Below are 26,998 nucleotides of genomic sequence, written 5' to 3'. Positions count from 1 at the left end.
CAACACACACAATCACCCATAAAGACAAGCCAATTCACACAACTATGTGAATGCCCCCTCCCACACACACACACACACACACACACACACACACACTCAGGACCTCAGACTGGGACAAAGGTTCACCTTCCAACAGGACGACAACCCTAAGCATACAAGCAAGATAACATACTTGTCGTTTTGGGTCTCTGAATGTCCTTGAGTGGCCCAGCCAGAGCCCGGACTTGAACCCGATTGAACATCTCTGTAGAGACCTGAAAATAGCTGTGCAGCTATGCTCTCCATCCAACCTGCCAGAGCTTGAGAGGATCTGCAGAGAAGAATTGGAGAAACTCCCCAAATACAGGTGTGCCAAGCTTGTAGTATCACACCCAAGAAGACTCGATGCTGTAATCGCTGCCAAAGGTGCTTCAACAAAGTACTGATTAAAGGGTCTGAAGACTTGTGTAAATGTGATATTTCAGTTTTAAATTTGTGTATAAATTACCTGTAAAACAGATTTTTTTTTTTTTTATCTCTGCCCAATGAGCAAATTGAGTAGTAATCTCTTTGGGTAATGTGTTGAGTCTGAGAGGCTCAATTAAAGATGTTGCAGAAATGTTGTATTTGAAGCACCACTCCCTGCAGTTTCCATGATGTTGCTACGGTAATCAAGCTGTTTTTACCATCCCTGTTAATGTCGCTTCTGCGGAGAGATCGTTTTCTAAACTAAAACTCATAAAGAACTTCCTAAGAAGTATTAGGCTCTCGGTCTGATATGGACCACAAACCACAAACCCCCGAGGTCCCTTATTGCTATTATAAACTCGTTACCAATGTAATTCGAGCAGTAAAAATACATGTTTGGTCATACCTGTGTTATACGGTCTGATATACCACGGCTGTCAGCCAATTAGCATTCAAGGCTCAAAACACGCAGTTTTAAAGTGTAGAGAATCATTGCACCATCTAAACTGCTGTGAAATATATTTTTAATAACCAAAAATATTTGTATTTTCAGCTTGCTTGAAGCTGGTGTACAAACTGAAAATAAAAGATGCAAAAATGAAACTTAAGCTTGGGTTAGCATAGAAATCGCACACATAGAACAGATCTATCACTTCTTAGATTTGCTTTCAATGAGAATGACACATCTATAACTCTAATTTCAATGTGAATGTGGTCGAGTTGCCCAAAAAGTTACGTATTGCTGCTTTAATAACAATTCAAAATTGTGGAGTAGAAGCTATTTATAACAAATGTTTTTATATTTTTTAACGTTTTATTAAAGTCACTTCCTGAATTGATTGCCTTCAATTCTAATTAACCCCAGCCCTGCAACCCTGTGTGTCATTGTAAAGCGTCTGTGTGTAGCTGGTGAGATGAGTCAGGCGCAGGACAGCAGATATAAGTAATGAAAGCAATTTTACTCAAATATATGACAATACACGTCGTAGAAATACAAGGCCACAAATACGGACCGCAATACAATAAACAATTACTCACAAACAAACATGGGGGAACAGAGGGTTAAATAATGAACAGGTAATTGGGGGATTGAAACCAGGTGTGTAAGACAAAGACAAAACAAATGGAAAATGAAAAGTGGATCAGCGATGGCTAGAAGGCCGGTGACGTAGACCGCCGAACACCGCCCGAACAAGGAGAGGGACCGACTTCGGTGGAAGTCGTGACAGTCATCATACACATGTCATCATTCCATAAAACACCCTCTATACACCCTTCACCTTAAACCATGTCTGTATACACCCTATACCCTACCTGTATACCCCCTCTACAGCCTTTCTGTCTCCTGATCTCTCCTCCTTTCCCCTGGGAACCAACGGCTTAAACTTTACCAAGTGCCCTACACTGATCTACAATGGCTTTATGTATGTAATAAAACACTAGGCTGTGTGCATGTGTTTAAACGAGCAGAGATGCACTTGTGTAAAATCCACAGCACAGACAGACATAGTAAACGTGTAATTTTCTGTGTTTCAATTAAAGACTACAATTACATTCTACAGAAGACATGCTAATGGCTTATGCCTGTTAGCTGCTGCTAAACAAGCTGCAGAAAGCACAGGAATTAATAGCAGCAATTATCAATTAGAAGACATCACAGAAGGAAAATATATGTTTAAGTGATTCTCCTTTCTAAACGATGTCTCCAGCTTGTGATGGATATTTTCTAACAGACGTGATCAATGTGAGACTTGTTAAGACTTGACATTCATGCATTAGGCTATTATTAATGGGCATTCTGAGTCGTTTCAGTGAGCCGGACATTTTGGCTCTGTTCACCAAAAATAACTCCCAAATGACTCTTTGTTCAGTAGTGCTTAACAATTGACAATTGATAAAAAAAAGATGAAAAATAGCAACATGTAATGTAAAGCCTAAATGGTTGCCTACCATTATGTCAGATCATGAAATATAAGTTCAAATAAGTGTTCACCTGATGAAATTAGATTGTGTGTAAACAAACATTACATTTTTATTGTACACACTGTCAAATCGAGCTAGGATCAGAATAAGGCTATTTCCTCACTACCTACTGTTCCTGCAGTGAGAAATTACCATCTTCAGAGAATGTTTTTGTCACGCCCTGACCTGAGATATCTCTGTTTTCTTTATATTTTGGTTAGGTCAGGGTGTGACTAGAGTGGGTACGCTAGTTTTTGTATTGTCTAGGGTTTTTTGTAGAGTGCTGGTAGAGTTAGTAATTCTTATTACAATTTCCTCTGGCAAATGTAACCACACTTTCCACATGGCTTGTTCAATTTAAATGAATTGAATGATAGAGAGATAACGTCACATTCAATGTTCATTGGTTAGATCATTGTTCATGGCAGTGGTCTGAAGGGAGCGACCCAGTAAGTCAATATGTGACTTTGTCACACTTTTACAGCTAACTCAATCTCCCACCACACAGAACAGCTGCTTGCTCATATAGCTTCTCTGTTAACGCAGGTGAATAGCTTCGACTTGAGAGATATGAATTGTGTGTGTGTGACATTGTCTGTTATATATTTCCTTACATTCCCTATTATATGAGATCCAATCTGGCTTTAGGAAATCCCATTCCACCGACACTTGCCTACTATATCTAACTCACCACATAAGGAAGGGAGTAGACAGAGTGACATTTTGTGGTATGGTTATGTTAGATCTCCAAAAGGCGTTTGATACAGTGGATCATGATATTCTGTTAATCAAACTAAGAGCCATGGGCTTTAACAACTTAGCAGTAAAATGGGTTAGCTCTTATCTGCAAGGAATAAAACAGATTGTGGATGTGGATGGGACCCTGTCTAAACCCAAATTCTAGAACCAAGGGAATGTGCTGGGTTCAATTTTCTTTCTATTGTGTTTAAATGATCTTAAATCTGCCTTTACATGTGACCTTTTCCTCTATGCAGATGATTCTGCCCTGCTGGTTTCCCACAAAGACAACAATGTGGTTGAGAAAGCCCTCAGTGCTGAACTTCTGAAAGTCAGTAAATGGCTGAAGGACAATAAACTGTCACTTCACTTTGGAAAAACAGTCCATCTTGTTCGGGTCCAACATTAAATTGAGGAAATCTCCTGATTTTAAGGTGGTAGTAGGTGACATAGTAGTTACAGCAAAAGATTCTGTTAATTATCTTGGATGTGTGCTAGATAACCATCTGACAGGGAGAGCATGGCACAAAAAGTTCTCCAAAGTGAACCATAAAATTAGGTTTCTGGCAAGAACCTCCAAATATCTGGATAGGAATGCAATGGGGACATTGGCAGGGGCTCTTGTTCAGTGCCACTTTGACTATGCATGCTCTTCCTGGTACAATAGTGCCCCCAAGATATTACAAAATAAATTGCAGACATTAGAACAAATTAATCAGGATTATTCTTAAACTTCCAGCACTTACGCATCTTGACCATTCCCTATTTGAAAGCCTTAAATGGCTCAAAGTGGAAGAGAGAGTCTCTCAGATTAAATTGTGTCTTGTACATAAGATTATCCACTGTTCTGTGTCCTCTTGCTCAGTTGTGCACTGGGGCATCCCACTCCTCTTTCTATTCTGGTTAGAGCCAGTTCGCGCTGTTCTGTGAAGGCAGTAGTACACAGCGTTGTACGAGATCATCAGTTTCTCAGCAATATCTCGCATGGAATAGCCTTCGTTGCTCAGAACAAGAATAGACTGACAAGTTTCAGAAGAAAGTCTTTGTTTCCGGCCATTTTGAGCTTGTAATCGAACCCACAAATGCTGATGCTCCAGATACTCAACTAGTCTAAAGAAGGACAGTTTTATTGCTTCTTTAATCAGCATAATAGTTTTCAGCTGTGCTAACATAACTGCAAAAAGGTTTTCTAATGATCAATTAGCCTTTTAAAATGATAAACCTGGATTAGCTAACACAACGTGCCATTGGAACACAGGAGTGATGGTTGCTGATAATGGGCCTCTTGACGCCGATGTAGATATTCCATAAAAAATCTGCCGTTTCCAGCTACAATAGTCATTCACAACATTAACAATGTCTACACTGTATTTCTGATCAATTTGATGTTATTTTAATGGACAAAAAATGTGTTTTTCTTTCAAAAACAAGGACATTTCTAAGTGACCCCAAACTTTTGATTGGTAGTGTATATATTTTTTTTGTCTAATGAATTCAATCAATCAATCAGTCAATCAATCTGTCAGTTCTATTGAGACTGAGGGAGAACTTCAATTCCATGGGTGGAATTAAATCACTATGCGTTGCTCTAAGGGTACAAAGTATGGCTGGGAATTGCCAGGGACCTCACCATATGATATTATTCTGATACACTAGGTACCGATACGATGTATTGCGATTCTATGTGTATCACAATTTATCACATTGCTTTATGTAATGTGATTTGATATTGCGATTGTATTGCGATTCGATGTTCCAAACATATTACTCACTACATGTTTGCTTCAGATGGACTGATAATAAAGTTTTGATCAATCATAGAAATAAAAGTGCTGAAAACATGTTGGCTCACCATTTAAAAAGAAGACTGAGGCCAACCTACTATTAATAGAAAAGTTTTGGCACAGGTACAGCCGACTAGCGCTAGCTTGCGTCAACTATCTATAAAAAAAGAGAATCGATACATTAAATCAATATTATATCGTCAAAAATAATGTACTGTATAGATGTTTCCCCCCATTTCAAAGCACTAACAATTTCTATCTATCAATTTCTACTTAATATACTGCACCGTTAGTTGATATTCCCATGACCAGACCAGCGTTCACTATCGAAAGCAGGGAAGTCCGTTAGCTAGCGTTACACCACCATATTGACTGCAGAGAAAGGTTCAATATCATATTGCTTACAAGCTCTAGATACCAGCAGTCCAATGCCAATACCTTGTAGCAGGGCTATTTCTGGTATTTCTGGCACCACAATCACAGTCATTATGAGCAATAACCTGGTTCCTCCCTCCACACATCCCAGAGGAAGAATGTGTTGGCAGAGTCAAAGGACTAGCGTGCAAAGTGAATATTTGTATTTATTTATTTAAACAACAACAATACAATACGAAGACAATATCAATGGCCGCCCATCAGTGGGTGCTCACGCCCCCACCCTCCCTGAGATGCTGGCAGGGCGAAGCCCCCCGCCCCAAAGGGTTTTTCCAAGAGTAGGAATATTGACAGACCTGAGCAGAATGAGGAATTACAACAGTAAGCCAGACTCTACTGGTTAATTACTGACTAAATCAAATAACAACATTAATCATTAGACATTATACAAACACCATGGTCATGTCGGAGAGGGGAGATGAACTAGATTCAATTGATAGATCTATAAATGAGTAGGAATTAAACACAAACACACAATCTTTCACTGGTCCTTTTGGATTGCATGCTTGTCTATGCAGCGCACATGTCTTGGTGAACCATGCACATGTGATGAGTACCTTGCTGCCTGATATTTGAAGACTTCAACTACCAGAGCGATGTGTCAGGAGTTAACCGACTCCCGGGCCATGTTCGAGAGAGCAGGGCAGTTCTCAGCCAGAGGGACTGGCTTTGACATTTAATCTAAAGTTCATTAGCCAGCAATCCCTTACACACACACACACACACACACACACACACACACACACACACACACACACACACACATACTTGCACACACACACACACTCGCTCGCTCGCGCACACACACACACACACACACACACACACACACACACACACACACACACACACACACACACACACACACACACACACACACACACACACACACACACACACACACACACACACACACACACACACACACACACACACACACACTGAAGACTCCTAAACTACCCTGTGGTGTTGGAGGTACATGAAGGAAAAGCCCTTCTACCTTCTCAACCAAACTACAGCTCAGAGAGAAAACTGTCTTTCTCTGTACTGCAGAGAGAGAGAGAGAGAAAGAGAGAGGAGAGACAGAGCGAGGATAGAGTGATAAAGAGAGAAGAGAAGAGAGAGAGAGAGAGAGAGAGAGAGAGAGAGAGAGAGAGAGAGAGAGAGAGAGAGAGAGAGAGAGAGAGAGAGAGAGAGAGAGAGAGAGAGAGAGAGAGAGAGAGAGAGAGAGAGAGAGAGAGAGAGAGAGAGAGAGAGAGAGAGAGAGAGAGAGAGAGAGAGAGAGAGAGAGAGAGAGAGAGAGAGAGAGAGAGAGAGAGAGAGAGAAAGGGAGAACCAGTGTGCTCCTCTATGAAGTCCCTCTGGCTCGGTCTCCTAGCAACAGTTGTCAGGGGCAACCCCCGGCCTCTGCAGGCGACACACCGTGCTTTGCATCTTCTGTGTGTGTGTGTGTGTCTGTGTGTGTGTGTGTGTGTGTATGTTCTTGTTTTTACTATCCTTGTGGGGACACAAAGTCCTCACTAAGATAGTAAAATAAGGAAAATTCTGTGGGGACATTTCACCACTTCCCACAAGGAAAACAGCTATTTTAGGCTTAGAGGTTAGGGTTAGAATTATGGTTAGGGGTTTGGTGTTTAGGTTAGGGTTAAGGTTAGGTTAAGGGTTAGGGTTAGAGGTAAGGGGAAATAGGATTATGAATGTGAATGAATTGTTTGGTTCCCACAAGGATAGTAAAACAAACGCGCGTGTGTGTGTGAACCCAGTAATCACGTAGCTGAGTGTCTTTATGGCTCAAACTATTCAGTGTTCGTATTTCAAACTATAGGCTCATAATCATCATCATCTCTCAGTACAGCATGTGACAGCCATGTTGCCACATGCAGGGCATTGGCATACTGATTTGCTGTGCTTAAAGTTCCCTATGTTAGTTTGACCCATTTCTGCACTGATGCTCTCTCCCACACACACACACACTATTGTATAATCCCATAGCCTCTCACAGACATAAACAGACACTGCCCCCTACTGCTAAGCAGCATGTAAAACAGCTTAAAAATTGTGAGGACGTGAGGGAGAAGCATCTGAAATGTCCAAACATTCATGTTGTCCATATACAGACCTGGGTTTCAACACGCTTGTGTTCCATGCTATATCTGTCAACTACACTGAGTATACCAAACATTAGGAACACCTTCCTAGTACTGTCCCTCAGAACAGCCTCAATTCTTTGGGGCATGGGCTCATCAAGGTATCAAAATCGTTCCACAGGGATGCTGGCCCATGTTGACTCCTATGCTTCCCACAGTTGTTGTCTGGATGTTCTTTGTGTGGTGGACCATACTTGATACACACGGGAAACTGTTGAGTGTGAAAAACCCACCAGCGTTGCAGTTTTTCACAAACCAGTGTGCCTGGCACCTACTACCATACCCCGTTCAAAGGTACTTCGATCTTTAGTCTTGCCCATTCACCCTCTGAATGTCACACATACACCATGCATGTCTCAATTGTCTCAAGGCTTAAAAATCCTTCTTTAACTTGTCTTCTCCCCTTCCTTTCCCCTGTAACTATTCCCCAGGTCGTTGCTGTAAATGAGAACGTGTTCTCAGTCAACTTACCTGGTAAAATAAATAAATTGAAGTGGTTACACTGATTGAAGTGGATTTAACAAGTGACATCAATAGGGGATCCTAGCTTTCACATAGATTCACTTGGTCAGTCTATGTCATGCAAAGAGCAGGTGTCCTTAATGTTTTGTATGATCAGTGTATGTTGTAAGGTGCAACATCAGACCAAGAGAAAACATTTATGGTTCGTTTTATAGTCGGCCATCTAGTTTATTCACCATCTATCTACAAATAACACGGTTCAATTGAATGAGAATTTTGAATGTATTTAATAAATATGATTATGAGTAACTGTGTTACTGCTGTTATTACCGTGGTAACAGTCCCTCAGCTCTGATTGGAATGTAAATGTAGAGAATCTAATCACAGTCTTCCATAATTATAATAAACAGTAATCATCCTATTTCATTCCTCTCATTGACTTGTATTGTATTTATTATGGATCCCCATTAGCTAATGCCAAGGCAGCAGCTCCTCTTCCTGGCAGCAGTGTCTTTCCCCTCTTATCCCTCTATTCTGTCTCATCCTGCCTTATCCAATTTTGGACCTTAATTTAATTGATTTAATTACATTTATTTAAGTCTCTCCTGTAAGCTAAAATTAAAGTTCATATTGATGTGTAATCCTGTGAAATGTATTTCCAGTAACGTATAGTGTTATCATTTTCCTAATGCCAGTCTCATGCTATAATAAATATCACAAAAGAAATGAATCAAACATAAAATTTATATACCATATCAACAGTGCTAATATCCCTTTGCCTTTGTATATGACGGGAGAATGAAAGCTCTCTGAAAGGCGATGCATTTTAAAAACACCCAGCTGGTGCCTCAGTCTACAGTCTATAACTGCTGTGGAAGACAGACTCTTATTTCCCGGTTGTGTGGTAACTGCAGGTAAGGTGACTAAAATTGTAATGAACTGAATACAGATTCTGTTTCAATCCAATGAATGTGTGTGTGTGGCATCAATATGCATGTGTGTTTTGTGTGTGTGAGCGGATGTAGTGTGTGTGTGTGTGTGTGTGTGTGTTGGAGTGTCCGTGTAAGTATGTGTGAGTGTGTGCGTAGAAACATCCCTAGTCATCCCTACTGCCTCTGATCTGGCGGACTCGCTGAACACACATGCTTCATTTGTAAACTATGTCTGAGTGTTGGAGTGTGCCCCTGGCTATCCATAAATTTAAAAAACAAGAGTATTGTGCCGTCTGGTTTTAAATGATTCATACTTTTACTTTTACTTTTGATACTTAAGTATATTTTAGCAATTACATTTACTTTTGATACTTAAGTATTGTAACGTTCTTCGTCGGGCGAAAGAGAGGAGGACCAAAATGCAGCGTGATGATTATCCATTTTAATAGAATACTTTAGCAACGAACAAAAACAATAAACCAACAAAATGAACGAAGATGAAACAGTCCCGTAACGTGAACACAGGAAACAGGAACAATCACCCACAACCCACAATACAAAACAGGCTACCTAAATATGGTTCCCAATCAGAGACAACGACTGACACCTGCCTCTGATTGAGAATCATATCAGGCCAAACACATAGAAATAGACAAACTAGACATACAACATAGAATGCCCACTCCCATCACACCCTGACCCAACAAAACATAGAAACATACAAAGCAAACTATGATCAGAGCGTGACAGTACACCCCCCCCCCCCCCCCCCCCCAAGGAGTGGATCCCGGCCGCAAAACCGAAACCTATAGGGGAGGGTCTGGGTGGGCATCTGTCTGCGGTGGCGGCTCTGGCGCGGGACGTAGACCCCACTCCACCATAGTCATTGCCCTCTTCATTGGCCTCTTTAGAGCGGCGACCCACGCCTACGACCTTGGACCAAGGACCTTAATAAAAGGCCCCACTAGACTCAGGAGCGCCTCTGGACTGAGGGGCGGCTCAGGCGGCTCAGGCGCCTCTGGACTGAAGGGCGGCTCAGGTGCCTCTAGAGTGAAGGGCGGCTCAGGCGCCTCTGGACTGAAGGGCGGCTCAGGCGCCTCTGGACTGAAGGGCGGCTCAGGCGCCTCTGGACTGAAGGACGGCTCAGGCGCCTCCTGACTGAAGGGCGACTCAGGCGGCTCCTGACTGAAAGGTGGCTCAGGACAGACGGGCGGCTCAGGCGGCTCCTGACTGAAAGGTGGCTCAGGACAGACGGGCGGCTCAGGCGGCTCAGGACAGACGGGCGGCTCAGGCGGCTCAGGCGGCTCAGGACAGACGGACGTCTCAGGCGGCTCAGGACAGACGGGCGGCTCAGGCAGCTCAGGACAGACGGGCGGCGCAGGCGGCTCAGGACAGACGGGCGGCTCCGGCGGCTCAGGACAGCCGAGGCGCACTGTAGGCCTGGTGCGTGGTGCCGGAACTGGTGGTACCGGGTTGGGGACACGCACCTCAGGGCGAGTGCGGGGTGCTGGAACTGGAGGCCTGGTACGTGGTGCCGCCACCGGAGGGCTGGTGCATGGAGAAGGCACCGGATAGACCGGACCGTGGAGGCGCACTGCAGGTCTCGAGCACCGAGCCTGCCCAACCCTACCTAGCTGAATACTCCCCGTAGCCATGCCAGTGCGGCGAGGTGGAATAGACCGCACTGGGCTGTGCTGGCAAACCGGGGACACCATGCGTAGGGCTGGTGCCATGTACCCCGGCCCGTGGAGACGCACTGGAGACCAGATGCGTAGAGCCGGCTTCATGGCACCTGGCTCGATGCCCACTCTAGCCCGGCCGATATGAGGCGCTGCTATGTACTGCACCGGGCTATGCACACATACTGGAGACACTGTGCGTATCTCCGCATAACACGGTGCCTGTCCGGAACATATCTCTCCACTGTCAGCACGGGGTTGGCTCAGGTCTCCTACCTGACTTAGCTACACACCCCGTGTGCCCCCCCAAGACATTTTTGGGGCTGCCTCTCGGGCTTCCTAGCCAGCCGTGTTCCTTCGTAACGCCGGTTCCCTTTTCCTACTGCCTCCGCTCTCCTGGCTGCCTCCACTTGATCCCATGGAAGGCGATCCCTTCCAAACCAGAATCTCCTCCCATGTGTAACATCCGTTACTGTCTAGAATGTCCTCCCATGTCCATTCCTCTCGAGATTTCGGCCGCTGCTGCTACTGTTGCTGCTGCTGCTGCTGCTGCCTGTTACCACGCTGCTTGGTCCTTTGGTGGTGGGTGATTCTGTACGTTCTTCGTCGGGCGAAAGAAAGGAGGACCAAAATGCAGCGTGATGATTAACCATTTTAATAGAATACTTTAACAACGAACAAAAACAATAAACCGACAAAATGAACGAAGACGAAACAGTCCCGTAACGTGAACACAAACACAGGAACACAGGAAACAGGAACAATCACCCACAACCCACAATACAAAACAGGCTACCTAAATATGATTCCCAATCAGAGACAACGACTGACAACTGCCTCTGATTGAGAACCATATCAGGCCAAACATAGAAATAGACAAACTAGACATACAACATAGAATGCCCACTCACATCACACCCTGACCAAACAAAACATAGAAACATACAAAGCAAACTATGGTCAGGGCGTGACAAGTATATTTAAAACAAAATAATTTTTTACTTTTCCTAAAGTAGTATTTTACTGGGTGACTTTTACTTTTACCTGAGTCATTTTCTATTAAATCTTTACTTTTATTCAAATATGACAATTGGGTACTTTTTCCCACGACTGATAAAACAGCAGCATTTTCTCTTAACTACTCCTACACATCCAGCCCTTACTTACCCTTACCCTAACCCTAACCCTAACCGTAACCCTAACCCTAACCCTAACCCTAACCCTAACCCTAACCTTAACCTTAACCCCTCAACTTAACCCCTAAGCTTAAAATAGCCTTTGTCCTCATGGGGGTGTGGGAAATGTATTTTGGAGATTGTACAGTGCCTTGCAAAAGTATTCACCCCATTAGCATTTCTCCTATTTTGTTGCATTACAACCTGTAATTTAAATGGATTTTTATTTGGAGGTCATGTAATGGACATACACAAAATAGTCCAAATTGGTGAAGTGAAATTAAGAAAATAACGTTTCAATTATTATTATTTTTTTTTTAATTAACGGAAAAGTGGTACGTGCATGTGTATACACCCCTTTGCTATAAAGCCCCTAAATAAGATCTGGTGCAACCAATTACCTTCAGAAGTCACATAATTAGTTAAATAAAGCCCACCTGTGTGCAATCCACCTGTGTGACATGATCTGTCACAGGATCTCAGTATATATACACCTGTCTGAAAGGTCCCAGAGTCTGCAACACCACTAAGCAAGGGGCACCACCAAGAAATTAGCACAGAGCTCTCCGAACAGGTCAGGGACAAAGTTGTGGAGAAGAACAAATCAGGGTTGGGTTCTAAAAAATATCCGAAACTTTGAACATCCCACGGAGCACCATTAAATCCATTATTAAAACATGCCTTGAAGAATGGGCAAAAATCCCAGTGGCTAGATGTGCCAAGCTTATAGAGAAAAAGTATTGACTTGGGTGGCGGGGGGGAATAGTTATGCATGCTCAAGTTTTCAGTTTTTTTTGTCGTGTTTCTTGTTTGTTTCACAATAAAAAATATTTTGCATCTTCAAAGTGGTAGGCATGTTGTGTAAATCTGATGATACAAACCCCCCAAGAATCCAGGTTGTAAGGCAACAAAATAGGAAAAATGCCAAGGGGGTGAATATTTTCACAAGCCACTGTAGGTCCCCACAAGGATAGAAGAACCAACACACACACACAGACACGCACACATATGTCTCACACACACCACAGACAAACACACACAAACCAGACGAACCCACACACACTCATGAGAAGACTATTATAATGAGTGGTATTCCCCTCGAGCTCCACCAATAGTCCTTATTCAGCTAGTTTTCAGTTTTACCCTCCCCACCCTAACCCAAAGCCACTTCCAGACAGTCCTTGCTAAATTCTTGCTTGAGGAATTACACTTTGGTAAGAAGCTTTTTCTGTTTATTTTTGAACATTTGAATTAAAAACTTTCATAGTAAGTTACTTAATCGTTTGATGTTGAGATACTTTAATGCATAACGCATTAGACCTTTAAATGAATGCATTCTAATGCATGCAGTGCAGTCACACACCGGTTGGTCTAACGTGAATATCTCACTCTCTCTTTCTCTCTCCCACGCTCACCTGGATGGACAGAAAAGAGTAGAACTGAATGCAGAGCAGAAGGGAGCAGCAGTGGAGACAGGAGGAGAAAAAATAACCAGTCTTCCAGAAAGCACTACACTATGTGAGTAATTATATACATTGATGATTCGGTTGTGTTTTACAGTGCATCTAAACCAGTATTAAGTCTGTGTTTGCAGTATTTCCTTCTCCCTCAATACAGCCAGCCTCTCCCCATCATGCCTCCAGCCTAGATAATATGCCCAATCATGCCAGGCCATACTAAGCCATTCTTAGCCATGACAAAGAGTGCGAGGCCACGCCAATGGCCCTCTTGACACAGTGTAAAACAAATCTAGTTGTTTTAACTAAATAATAGTCAGTAACTGGTTCCACAACACTTTTTGGTCAAAGTGGTACCCTTAACTTTAAAAGAAATGTTGGCCTAAGCTTAGAATCAATATGAAAAAACATATGCAAAAATTCTGTTAACTAAAAATGATGTGTTTGCTCAATTTGTCTCAGATGTTCGTTCAACAAGAAAGTATTTGGGTATGTTACCTAAAAAAAGGCTGTGAAACTAGTTACACACACAGTACTTTTAACTTACATAATTGACACACATGATTACATTGTGCATGTTCATTTATACACTAACTAAAATAAAACATGTCCTCAACTGGGATTTCAACTCACAACTTCTTGGTTCACAGCATTCCAATCTCCCTGCGACACCACCATGTTTGTATCAGTAACTAATTTCGCAGGTGTATGGCTGCAAGTTGCCCTTCACCTGTGTGTAGTCACTTAGCAGACACTCTTATCCAGAGCAACTTAGATTTTTATACTTTTTTTGTACTGGTCCTTTGTGGGAATCAAACCCAAACTTCTAGTGCTGCAAGCAACATTTCATTTCAATTGTATTATTATAAATGTTTTAAACTTTATTTAACCATGTAGGCCAGTTGAGAACGAGTTCTCATTTGCACCTGCGATCTCGCCAAGATAAAGCAAAACAGTGCGACAAAAACAACAACACAGAGTTACACATAAACAAACGTACAGTCAATAACACAATAGAAAACTCTATGTACAGGGTGTGCAAATGTGGAAGAGTAGGGAGGTAAGGCAATAAATAGGCCATAGAGGCGAAATAATTACAATTTAGCATTAACACTGGAGTGACAGATGTGCAGATGATGATGTGCAAGTAGCGATACTGGGTGCAAAAGAGCAAGAGGATAAGTAACAATATGGGGATGAGGTAGTTGGGTGTACTATTTACATATTGGCTGTGTACAGGCACAGTGACCAGTAAGCTGCTCTGACAGCTGATGCTCAAAGTTAGAGAGGGAGATATAAGACTCCAGCGTCAGTGATTTTTGCAATTCGTTCCAGTCATTGGCAGCAGAGAACTGGAAGGAAAGGCGGCCAAAGGAAGTGTTGGCTTTGGGGATGACCAGTGAAATATACCTGCTGGAGCGCGTGCTATGGGTGGGTGTTGCTATGGTGACCAGTGAGCTGAGATAAGGCGGGGCTTTACCTAGCAAAGACTCATAGATGACCTGGAGCCAGTGGGTTTGGCGACAAATATGTATTGAGGCCCAGCCAACAAGAGCATACAGGTCGCAGTGGTGGGTAGTATATGGGGCTTTGGTGACAAAACGGATGGCACTGTAATAGACTACATCCAGTTTGCTGAGTAGAGTGTTGGAGGCTATTTTGTAAATGGCATCACCGAAGTCAAGGATTGGTAGGATAGTCAGTTTTACGAGGGTATGTTTGGCAGCATGAGTGAAGAAGGCTTTGTTGCGAAATAGGAAGCCGATTCTAGATTTAATTTTGGATTGGAGATGTTTAATGTGAGTCTGGAAGGAGAGTTTACAGTCTAACCAGACACCTAGGTATTTGTAGTTGTCCACATATTCTAAGTCAGAACCGTCCAGAGTAGTGATGCTAGTCGGGCGGGAGGGTGCGGGCAGCAATCGGTTGAAGAGTATGCACTTAGTTTTACTAGCATTTAAAAGCGGTTGGAGGCCACAGAAGGAGTGTTGTATGGTATTGAAGCTCGTTTGGAGGTTTGTTAGCGCAGTGTCCAAAGAAGGGCCAGATGTATACAGAATGGTGTCGTCTGCATGTTCTACCAACTGAGCTACATGGGACACTCAAGAAAATCTATTTTATTTATCATAGTGATTATGAAGTAATATTCCTCACCAACATTAGACAACTTTACAGAAAAACTAAACATGGGTTAAATAAGGGATGGATCTAAATTTACAGAATGGTTTACCTGGAGGAAAATGGGGGAGGTGTAACAGGGTTGGTTATGTTTCCACTTGCATCTAAAGAAATGTGTATTTAATGTTAGTTCAACTCTGATGATAATAAGGTGTGTTGTGATTGGCCCTGCTTGCAGATAGGGGGAGATCGCGAACGTCAGGTCTTCCCAGTAGGAAAATGTGATGCAAGGGATAGGTCCCGTTCTGAATACTGTTTTCTATTTTCTATTTTACAATATGTACAAGTTTGCTGTACGTTACTGATTTATACATGTGTGGGTATATGGTACCTGATAGGGATTTTGGGGCTTTCTGGGATGTGCTTTGGCATATGATTGATGTAACGTCAATAACTTATATTTTAGTGTGATATTGTGTGCCCAGGGAAAATCAGAGATGAGGGGTTGCAAAGGGCAAACATCGAGATGGATATACACTGCTCAAAAAAATAAAGGGAACACTTAAACAACACAATGTAACTCCAAGTCAATCACACTTCTGTGAAATCAAACTGTCCACTTAGGAAGCAACACTGATTGACAATAAATTTCACATGCTGTTGTGCAAATGGAATAGACAAAAGGTGGAAATTATAGGCAATTAGCAAGACACCCCCCAAAACAGGAGTGATTCTGCAGGTGGTGACCACAGACCACTTCTCAGTTCCTATGCTTCCTGGCTGATGTTTTGGTCACTTTTGAATGCTGGCGGTGCTCTCACTCTAGTGGTAGCATGAGACGGAGTCTACAACCCACACAAGTGGCTCAGGTAGTGCAGTTCATCCAGGATGGCACATCAATGCGAACTGTGGCAAAAAGGTTTGCTGTGTCTGTCAGCGTAGTGTCCAGAGCATGCAGGCGCTACCAGGAGACAGGCCAGTACATCAGGAGACGTGGAGGAGGCCGTAGGAGGGCAACAACCCAGCAGCAGGATCGGTATCTCCGCCTTAGTGCAAGGAGGTGATTAGTATTGACATGTTCACTGATGGTATTTGACCAGTGTGACATAGAAGTGAAAAGGTTTAGAAGTGATCGACTGAGGTGAGAATTCTCTCTGTCATGGTCTAGGCAGGTGCGTTTTGTGTACAGTGGTGATTATTTGATGTGATTTTTAATGTGATCTGCTGTTTTTCTTGCTGCAATTTAAGGATGGGGCAGAGAATGTCATAGGGTAACACACACACAGACCAGCCTGTGTACTGCAGAGTAATCAATTAGACTACTGCATGATGTCATACTGCCAGATATTACATTACCCCTCCCCCTTCAGGACTATAATGGAGAGAGAGAGAGAGAGAAAAATTAGCTGTTGTAGATTTTATTTCTCATTTGTTGCATTTTGTTTTATTTATTGTGTATTATTTTCCATGTATAATTGTTTTTGTTGATATATACTATTGTTGTTGCTTAAGCATATTGTTCATTTATGTAATAATGAATTACTTTGGCAACAGTGGCAAGCACCCATTCATGCCATTAAAGCATTTATATAATTGAGTTAAAGAAAGAGAGAGAGGACCCAGTTTACAATTTAGCTGTGATCAAGTTGATTAAGATACTGTAAACTCTCCGAACACAGAAATCATGCTCTATTTGTCTCCTCATCACCTTTCTCCAAAACAGCCCTAATTTGCCAAAAATATTGTCAGGTTTTGGCCAGGACTATTCAGGTTTTGGTCACTAGATGTCCCCATTGCACCTTTTTGAACCTTTTGTTTTTTCCCTTCTAATTATTGTTTTCACCTGTATCTTATTTCCTTGTAGGTATTTAAGCCATTAGTGTCCCTCAGTTCTTTGCTCTGTGTTTGTATGTTAGTACCCAGCCCCAGCCCTAGCCTTGCTGTGAACACATATATTGGATTTTCCAGAGGTTCTCTGGTTTTGTTCTTGTTTATTTTTGATTAGTCTTTTGAGGTTTGTTTTTTCCCTGCTGTTCTTACCACTTTGTGGATTTTCTTTGTATTTTGGAGGATATCCATTTTTTCTCTTGGCTTTATTTTGACGTTGTGGATTTATATTTTTTGCCTGAAGATCTTTTTCCTTTATTAAACCACCATCTCTAGTACTGCTGTGTCTGCCTCATCTTCTGGGTTCTGCCGACTATTAGTGACTGTTTCTCACACCGGGTCCTGACAAATATTGCATCGCATGCATCTCCTTTTCTTGCTGTATGGATCATGAATTATCAACAAGGTCTCATGGTTTGACCAATTTGACTTCAGATTCAGATGTTTTTCCACGTTTCTCCAAACATCAATATTTTGAAGTTTCTCGAAAACGTTGAGGTGTTTTGGACACCCTAGGTTGCTCCTCCTGCTTCAGCTGCACCTTGGGTTAAAAAAAACAACCGTCTTGCACGGGGATGGAGCACACAACTCTAAGAGCCGGAGCTCATGGCTTATGCCCATCTACCATTCTGAAACCCAGGCCTACTTGACGGTAGTAGCATTTTGATAGCATCTTCTGACGTCCTCGGGATGTGGATAAATGTTCAATTTCAAAGTGAATCTTGAGCGACTTGGCTGGAAAAATCGCTACACCTTCTCATAAACATCGTAAAAAGAGACGTATCAAGATAAATGCTGATGAAATGATTGTGCATACAGACTGTTGGTGTATTACGAGCAATGTTAAAGAAAAAGACAGATGTCACACACACACACTGCATAAGGTCATGGCAGGGTAAATTGATTAGAAGTGAACGAGGAGCTTCATTCCATCGGATTAAATCATCTGCTCTTTATAATTTGGAATCAGCCCTAACCTAATATACTACACACACACACACACACACACACACACACACACACACACACACACACACACACACACTCACACACACACACACACACACACACACACACACACTGGGATGATGTGTAGTGAGTGATATAAATAGACATAATTCTATGGAGTCTACTGAGGATAAGAGATGAGGGGAGTTCAAGCCCCCTAATCAAGACCATAGTGCAAAACATACACACACATGGTTTATTTAAGTTTTGCATGAACATGTTCTACACGCTTTGCTTACAGAAGTCACATTTACCCAAATGTTATTCACTCAGAAGATATACAAAATAATATTTTCCCGGTTGAAAAGAAAAGCATGGATGTATACACTGAGTAGATTGAGTACATATATCACCAGGAGCTTGTTTCAGTGGTATCTCTGTGAGGCAGAGTGAGTTTTGTGCCATTTCTCCTGTTGTAGTTCAGCATGCAGTGAACAACCCTGAAGCTGTGTGACTGTAATCCGCTTAGCCCCCCCCCTTCCCTCTCTCTCTCTCTCTCTCTCTCTCTCTCTCTCTCTCTCGCTCTCTCGCTCTCGCTCTCTCTCGCTCTCTCTCGCTCTCTCTCGCTCTCTCTCTCTCTCTCTCTCTCTTTCGCTGTGTGTCCGTGTGTATGTGAAACTAAAGGCTCTCCCTACACCCTCGTGAAGCTCTCTGCTGTATCCAAGTCAGCCCTCTCTGCAGTGAACCATTCTCAAACACATAGTCAGAAATGACGCAGCTAAATACTGTATAAGAGTCTTTTGTCTCCAGTGACCTCAAGACTGATACCACACTCAGACTCCATCTAGGAATGTTAGAACCCATGGCTTGCGCTAGCTGAGGTGTTTGATGAGGATCACACCAGTAATGCTAGCTGACATAGCTAGCGCTACCTGAGGTTTCTGATATGAATCAAACCAGTATGCTAGCCGACATAGCTAGCGCTATAGCTGAGGTTTCTGATGGGGATCACACCAGTAATGCTAGCATGTCCCCTGGAGGTCAGACCACAGGCTATTTCCTGTTAGCCGTTGTGATCCTATCTATCGCCTCTCAGATCAGATGAAACTGTGTCTCTCTTTAGTCTGCGACTGCCTCAGCATCGATCATGCATGGACTAAAATAGATCACATAGGAGCCATGCAGACAAAGAAGCACACATACCACAAAACCATGACTGATATCATCTTCCTTTGGAGACAAGTTTCAAGTCAAAAAGGCATCATCAGCTGAAAAATGATAGCTATCTTTTGTTTTGCTGTGGATGAAGTAATAACCAATTCTCCCTCCCTCCCTCCCTCCCTCCCTCCCTCCCTCCCTCCCTCCCTCCCTCCCTCCCTCCCTCCCTCCCTCCCTCCCTCCCTCCCCCATAAACCATCAGTCAATCAGCTCTGAGATTCAATCATATTTGCTCTATCTGGCCTCCCCTAGGCCTGCTCTCCATGACAGGCCTGAGACCACTCAGTATTAATGCTACTGTACTGTAACTCAGCTCCAATCACATTAGCTCCAGACAGATGGGGCCCAGAGGAGAACTAAAGCACAATTTACTGGATGTCTTTATTTATATCAGCCACAACAACAATGCTCCCCAGCACAAACACACTGTGATTTCTCCTGTTTCCTCTAATTGAACAAGGTCACTTCCTGTCAACTAATTTAATGAGGTTGATGGGTCCGTAGTCAGTGGTGCTGGAATGGGGTTGGGGGTCTGTAACCATGGTGATGAGGATAGGGGATCTGAGTGTGTGTGTGTATTTCGGGGGAGGGTGTAATACTGTGGCTAAGAATCTGTATAGTGTGAAACTTAACAACGTTCTTCATAAAACCATGTATGTTTTCAGACAGACACTGAACTGATAGGTGTGTTAATCACAACTGATAGGTGTGTTAATCACAACTGACTACTGACAATAGTTCCATGGCAACACGTGCTTCCCCCAGAGCCCCATTCATAATTTAGATTTAGAATGACATTAACTTGCTAAATTAAAATGAAAACATCATTAAACCTTTCCAAGAGGCGACACCCCAAAGAGGAGACAGAGTGAATGAGAGAGAGACATCGAGAGAGAGCGAGAGAGAGAGAAAGAGGAAGAGCGAGCCTTCTGTTGCTCGTTGTGTAAGTAGCCTCTACACCCACCAAGGAGATGGCTTCCCTCAGTGAACTTGGCACAAACATAATAGCAGATGCCCTTCTTTACACACAGGGAGACAGGGAGAGAAAAAGAGAAATAGAAAGAGAGAGATAGAGGGATAGAGAGGGAGATATATCTACAGGTATCTAGTTTGTGTGTGGTTGTTCAGTATTATTTGTGGCAGTCAGTATTTTCTGTGGGTGTTTACAGAGTCTGTGTGTTATTAAATCACTTCCTGTAATTATACCAGGATATAATCACTGCCTCAACTGAAATATTAATACACACAGCAGAATTGTCATTAATATTCATACAGCCACAGACAGTCAAACAAACATGCACACACAGCCACAGACACATAGCCACACACAAACACACACACACCAGTGATTGACAAACAAGGGTTGCCCTATTGCCTGGGGCAACTGAACTGAACAGTCACACAAATTGAGCATGCTTTGAGGTTGCCCCATTGGGTAACAAGTAGTTAAAACAACCAAACTGCAAAGAATTCCAGTAGCCTAAAACGGATCTTCTGTTCCTCCCCACTGTGTAAGTGGAAGACAGACAATTGATGGCATTTATGGCAGTCGGGCAAGTTGAGCCTGTTTTTAAAAACGTTTTATTGATAACAACCAAAATACAAAGATTTGCAGTACTGGTCTTTCTGATTCCTCCCCTATGTGTAGATGAAAGGCCTACAGTTGAAGTCGGAAGTTTACATACTCTTAGGTTGGAGATATTAAAACTCGTTTTTCAACCACTCCACTAATGTCTTGTTAATAAACTATAGTTTCTGCTAAGAAAACAGCCAAGACCTCAGAAAAACAATTGTAGACCTCCACAAGTCTGGTTCATCCTTGGGAGCAATTTCCAAACGCCTGTAGGTACCACGTTCATCTGTACAAACAATAGTACGCAAGTATAAACACCATGGGACCACGCAGCCATCATCCCACTCAGGAAGGAGACGCGTTCTGTCTCCTAGAGATGAACGTACCTTGGTGCGAAAAGTGCAAATCAAACCCAGAACAACAGCAAAGGACCTTGTGAAGATGCTGAAGGAAACAGGTACAAAAGTATCTATATCCACAGTAAAACGAGTCCTATATCGACATAACCTGAAAGGCCACTAAGCAAGGCAGAAGCCACTGCTCCAAAACCGCTATCAAAAGCCAGACTACTGTTTGCAACTGCACATGGGGACAACGATTGTACTTTTTGGAGAAATGTCCTCTGGTCTGATGAAACAAAAATAGAACTGTTTGACCATAATGTCCATCATTATGTTTGGAGGAAAAAGAGGGAGAATTGCAAGCAAAAGAATACCATTCCAACCGTGAAGCACGGGGGTGGCAGCATCATGTTGTGGGAGTGCTTTGCTGCAGGAGGGACTGATGCACTTCACAAAATAGATGGCATCATGAGGGAGGAAAAGTATGTGGATATATTGAAACAACATCTCAAGACATCAGTCAGGAAGTTAAAGCTTGGTCACAAATGGGTCTTCCAAACAGACAATGACCCCAAGCATACTTCCAAAGTTGTGGCAAAATGGCTTAAGGACAACACAGTCAAGGTATTGGAGTGGCCATCACAAAGCCCTGACATCAAACCTATAGAAAATGTGTAGGCAGAATTGAAAAAGCGTGTGCGAGCAAGGAGCCTACAAACCTGACTCAGTTACACCAACTCTGTCAGGAGGAATGGGCCAGAATGCACCCAACTCATTATGGGAAGCTTGTGGAAGGCTACCTGAAACATTTGACCCAAGTTAAACTATTTAAAAGCAATGCTACCAAATACTAATTGAGTGTGTGTGTACTTCTGACCCAGTGGGAATGTGATGAAAGAAATAAAAGCTGAAATAAATAATTCTCTCTACTATTATACATTTCACATTCTTAAAATAAAGTGGTGATCCTAACTGACCTAAAACAGGGAATTTTTACTAGGATTACATGTCAGTACTTGTGAAAAACTAAGTTTAAATGTATTTGGCTAAGGTGTATGTAAACTTCCGACTTCAACTGTACATGGCAGTTCTGCATGTAAATAGTTAATTTACATTTTCGGACAAGTGCTCAAAATCTTCAGGAAACCAAAATATCCTACTGAGTCCTGATGGGCAAGTGGCTTTCAGACTTTAATGTCAATCCCTGCACACACACACACACACACACACACACACACACACACACACACACACACACACACACACACACACACACACACACACACACACACACACACACACACACACACACACACACACACACACACACACACACACACACACACACACACACACACCTCTAAGCTGCATAAACGTACATTACTATTTCAGATGGGATTGCGCTCTGAACATGACAGTGTGAATATGAATACATGTTCGGATGTAATGAAAACATGTATTACTGAGTTTTGATCAGTTATCAGATAACTACTCTTTATAAATAAGACGGAAATAATTACAGTAACATCTTCAAGTGATGTGGTGTGTTTTTCCACAGAGTCCATGGCTAAAGTCATCTTTGTGGTTAATTCATGCATCATTCATGCATATATTTGAAATAATGTAAGTGTTTGTATGTTTGGACCATGATGCTAACATTATTTCAAGTCAGTAATTTCGACAGAGGTAAAGATATGCTGCTAGCTATATTTTGACTTTCTTCCCCTTTCCATCTTCCACCCCCCCCCACCCCCTTACCATCCACCCTTACCCTGACCCCTCCTCCAGTCCAATCCCTGGGCGTGTAACATGGCCTATTGCTATGGCTACAGACAGCTATAACAGGAGGAGATAACAAGTAGTTCAGTGAAGTCCCTCTGGGATGGAGGAAACTGACAAGCACATAGAATTACAATGACTAGAACAGACTATTGTGTGTCTCGTGTTTTGTCTCCACCGATTATATTTCTACTTCCGGCCGGGAAGGCATCTTGAGATGTCACTGTATTTTAAAATGTTAAAAATGGCCTTTACAAGCTGTTTTTATAGTGTTCTTAGTTTGTGGGTCGTGTGTGTGTTCTCCCGCTCACTAGATATTTTTTATTTTCTAAGTCTGGATAAAGAGGAGACAACTGCCAAAATCAAGCTCTAGCCAAAAATGAATGAGAAAAAAAGAATGCACACACACACACACACACACACACACACACACACACACACACACACACACACACACACACACACACACACACACACACACACACACACACACACACACACACACACACACACACACACACACATACACACACACACACACACACACACACACACATCGGCAGCACATTCAGCACATCGCCCATCTGGTAACAGTGATATCTGTTCTCTGTGTGATGTCTCATAACCAGCCCACTGCAGAGAGATCCCTGTGAGCACGTGGAGCATTTAGACAAAGCAAGGAAACGTACACAGATTGGTTTGAAGCACAGAAATGTTTGATGAAATGGTACATTGTTTGATGATAATATGATATTACATAACTACTGATTTCTTTATGATAGAGGTGGGAGATTTGTGGAGGGTGTATAGTAGTGTACATAGGAGCTCATGCAACACCTCCCCTCGTGGGGTGACATCTTGCTACCTGCTTCAGTGACTGTGTGTGTGTATATGTGTGGTTGTGCCTGTGTGCGTGTGTGTGTGTGTGTAAAAATACCTGGACCTCTCCTACTCACCATAAGCAAACAGACAGCTGATTCGGGCATGAGTTGGACGGCCATGATGGGGTCCTGTAGACTGACTGAAGTTCACCAGGGAAAACGACCAGACGCCTCAACGAGAGAGACCTCTCCTCCTCTTCTTCTTCCTCAGAAACCAAGTCTTCAGTCAGTGAGCACACATCCCTTTGTCCTTACCTTCTGTTTGTTGTTTCTACTCTCCTTTTTCTCAGCTGACCCTCTCCCTCTTCGTTCTCACCATGACCCCCTCGAGACCCTCTTCAACTCCTGACGCTGAGGCGAAACCGTTATCTCTCCTTCACTCTTCACTTATTTTTCTTCCTCTCCTTCTGTCCTTCTTGTCTTTGATGAGCAGAGAAGACCCCCTCCTCTTCAGCTTTGACACACCCCTCCTGTACAGCCCTCTCCCCCCTGCTGAAACCTCCTGGGATCCCTGTACCTCAGGAGTGTGCCCCCCTCCCTCCTATCCTCCCCTCTTTTCTTTCTTAGTTTCTCACAACACAAAAGCCTGAGAGGCAGCAATACGCTCCTCTCCTCTTGATCTCTTATTTTGTTCCTCTCCAGTCACCACGCGTCTCTGTCTGTCCGTTCTGTCCTGGGACTGTACTGTTTCTGTTCAAGAGAACCCCCCCTCTGGCCACGATGTTCCCCCACCTAGAGTGCTCTTTGCTGGGAGAGTAGCAGGAACTCCTCTCCTCCACACAGAGACCCAGGATGCTGCAGCAAAGACAGAGCTCACACACGCTCACTCATGCTCACGCTGATCCCTGCCTTATAAAGCATGACACGAGGAGAAAGCCTGCGAGGGAGAGTGAGGGAGAGCGAGAGTGTGTGAGAGATAGATAGGGAGCTGTAGAGGGAGTCAGCGAGTCACCGGTAAGAGATTTCCATGCCGAGCAGAAAGAGAACAAGGGTGGGAGGAGGGAGAGAGAGAGAGAGAGAGAGAGAGAGAGAGAGAGAGAGAGAGAGAGAGAGAGAGAGAGAGAGAGAGAGAGAGAGAGAGAGAGAGAGAGAGAGAGAGAGAGCAGACCGCGCCTATCGACAACGGCAGATACTAGATCAGACGCTGCAAAGGAGCATGGGAGTTGGGCAAACACAACTCAGCTCGCTTAATGAATGGGGTGTATACAGTATGTGGTTGTGTGAGTCTGTGGGTGCAAGTGTGTGTGTGGGTTAACAGCTCTCTAGCCATAGAGTATCAACAAGCAAAATCACCTGTTTTCAGACGTCTTTTTAGAGATGACTGACAGCAGCATGGCAGATAAATAATTCAGATAAAAACACTGTCTCAGCGTGGCTTTTGTTCTCTCTCTGGGGGGGATAAAGAGTGTGCATATGGTTACAGTGGTAACAGTGAGAGCTGAACACTGTACAGTAGTACTGTCGTCTGTTGCAGCCATGAGTCTCAGACACAACCGTGCTGAACATTTAACAAATGCAACTAGTCCTCTGTGTGTTAATCCTCTCATACATCGATAACCAGTTGTTACAATGACCTTCCATGATACAGATGTCGGATCTTAATTTCAGACAAAATGTATCAAGCCCTACAAAAATGTAAATTCAAATTTCCTGTTACTGCAGTATTATTGAACTGGTGTATAAAACTGACTCAAATTAAGATCCTTGCATTTGTAGGGGAGAGTGGGGTAAGTTGAGCCAAAGGGTAACTTGAGCCACCCTTGTTTCTAGAAAACTATACACAAAATGTATCATTTGACCAAATATTTAGGGAGAGGTCATCATTTCATGGAGTTTGTCATTTATTGGAGTTTGTGAAAGAAGAAACCACATTGAAAAAGTGGTATGCAAGTTAGGTCAAAAAAAATGATTTGTTTTGTGTTAGAGACTTCATGCTGCTTGCATCTAAACCAAAGTAATTTCAAGATTGTTCAATACATCAATTGGGGTCTCTATAAGCTTCAATATGAGGTCCTAAACCTAGCATGAACGTGTGTCCTTGTAGCTGTGTGAGCTAATAGTCAAAATGTTTGTCTTGGGGTAAGGAGTGTCAATAGCTATGGGGTAACTTGAACCAATGGTTGAGCCAATGGCAAGCGTTTTCTTCACAGGCGTAATGCCAGGCATTATCACTGGGATATGAGGCAACAAAAAGGCCAATGTTGAAAACAATTTTCAAAAACAAAGTGTTTGTTAAGTGATTGTGATTGTGTTGAATTGTGTATGGGAAATAAATATACATTTTAAAAAGGTAGTGGTAATATTTACATTTACATTTAAGTCATTTAGCAGACGCTCTTATCCAGAGCGACTTACAAATTGGTGCGTTCACCTTATGACATCCAGTGGAACAGCCACTTTACAAACAGTGCATCTAAATCTTTTAAGGGGGGGGGGGGGGGGGGTCAGAAGGATTACTTTATCCTATCCTAGGTATTCCTTAAAGAGGTGGGGTTTCAGGTGTCTCCGGAAGGTGGTGATTGACTCCGCTGTCCTGGCGTCGTGAGGGAGTTTGTTCCACCATTGGGGGGCCAGAGCAGCGAACAGTTTTGACTGGGCTGAGCGGGAACTGTACTTCCTCAGTGATAGGGAGGCGAGCAGGCCAGAGGTGGATGAACGCAGTGCCCTTGTTTGGGTGTAGGGCCTGATCAGAGCCTGGAGGTACTGAGGTGCCGTTCCCCTCACAGCTCCGTAGGCAAGCACCATGGTCTTGTAGCGGATGCGAGCTTCAACTGGAAGCCAGTGGAGAGAGCGGAGGAGCGGGGTGACGTGAGAGAACTTGGGAAGGTTGAACACCAGACGGGCTGCGGCGTTCTGGATGAGTTGTAGGGGTTTAATGGCACAGGCAGGGAGCCCAGCCAACAGCGAGTTGCAGTAATCCAGACGGGAGATGACAAGTGCCTGGATTAGGACCTGCGCCGCTTCCTGTGTGAGGCAGGGTCGTACTCTGCGGATGTTGTAGAGCATGAACCTACAGGAACGGGCCACCGCCTTGA

General features: G+C 43.2%; 1 protein-coding gene across 7 annotated transcripts in view; it reads right to left on the bottom strand.

Annotated features, from left to right (window-relative positions):
* The window catches only part of LOC129862424 (FERM domain-containing protein 4A-like), a 225,350-nt gene extending 200,425 nt beyond the window's left edge, over positions 1-24,925 (bottom strand). For 3 of the 7 annotated variants that reach the window (XM_055934103.1, XM_055934099.1, XM_055934102.1), the window contains exon 1: positions 24,039-24,924. In XM_055934103.1, the coding sequence (XP_055790078.1) occupies positions 24,039-24,083 (45 nt within the window). In that variant the 5' untranslated portion in view covers positions 24,084-24,924. Of the gene's footprint in view, positions 1-24,038 lie in introns of all 7 variants that reach the window. The other 4 variants (XM_055934101.1, XM_055934109.1, XM_055934100.1 and 1 more) reach the window with 3 other exon arrangements.
* Positions 24,926-26,998: the final 2,073 nt, after the last annotated feature.

Source organism: Salvelinus fontinalis, chromosome 9 (assembly GCF_029448725.1).
Source record: "Salvelinus fontinalis isolate EN_2023a chromosome 9, ASM2944872v1, whole genome shotgun sequence".
Classification (NCBI taxonomy): domain Eukaryota; kingdom Metazoa; phylum Chordata; class Actinopteri; order Salmoniformes; family Salmonidae; genus Salvelinus; species Salvelinus fontinalis.
This window is presented reverse-complemented; position numbering and strand designations above follow the sequence as displayed.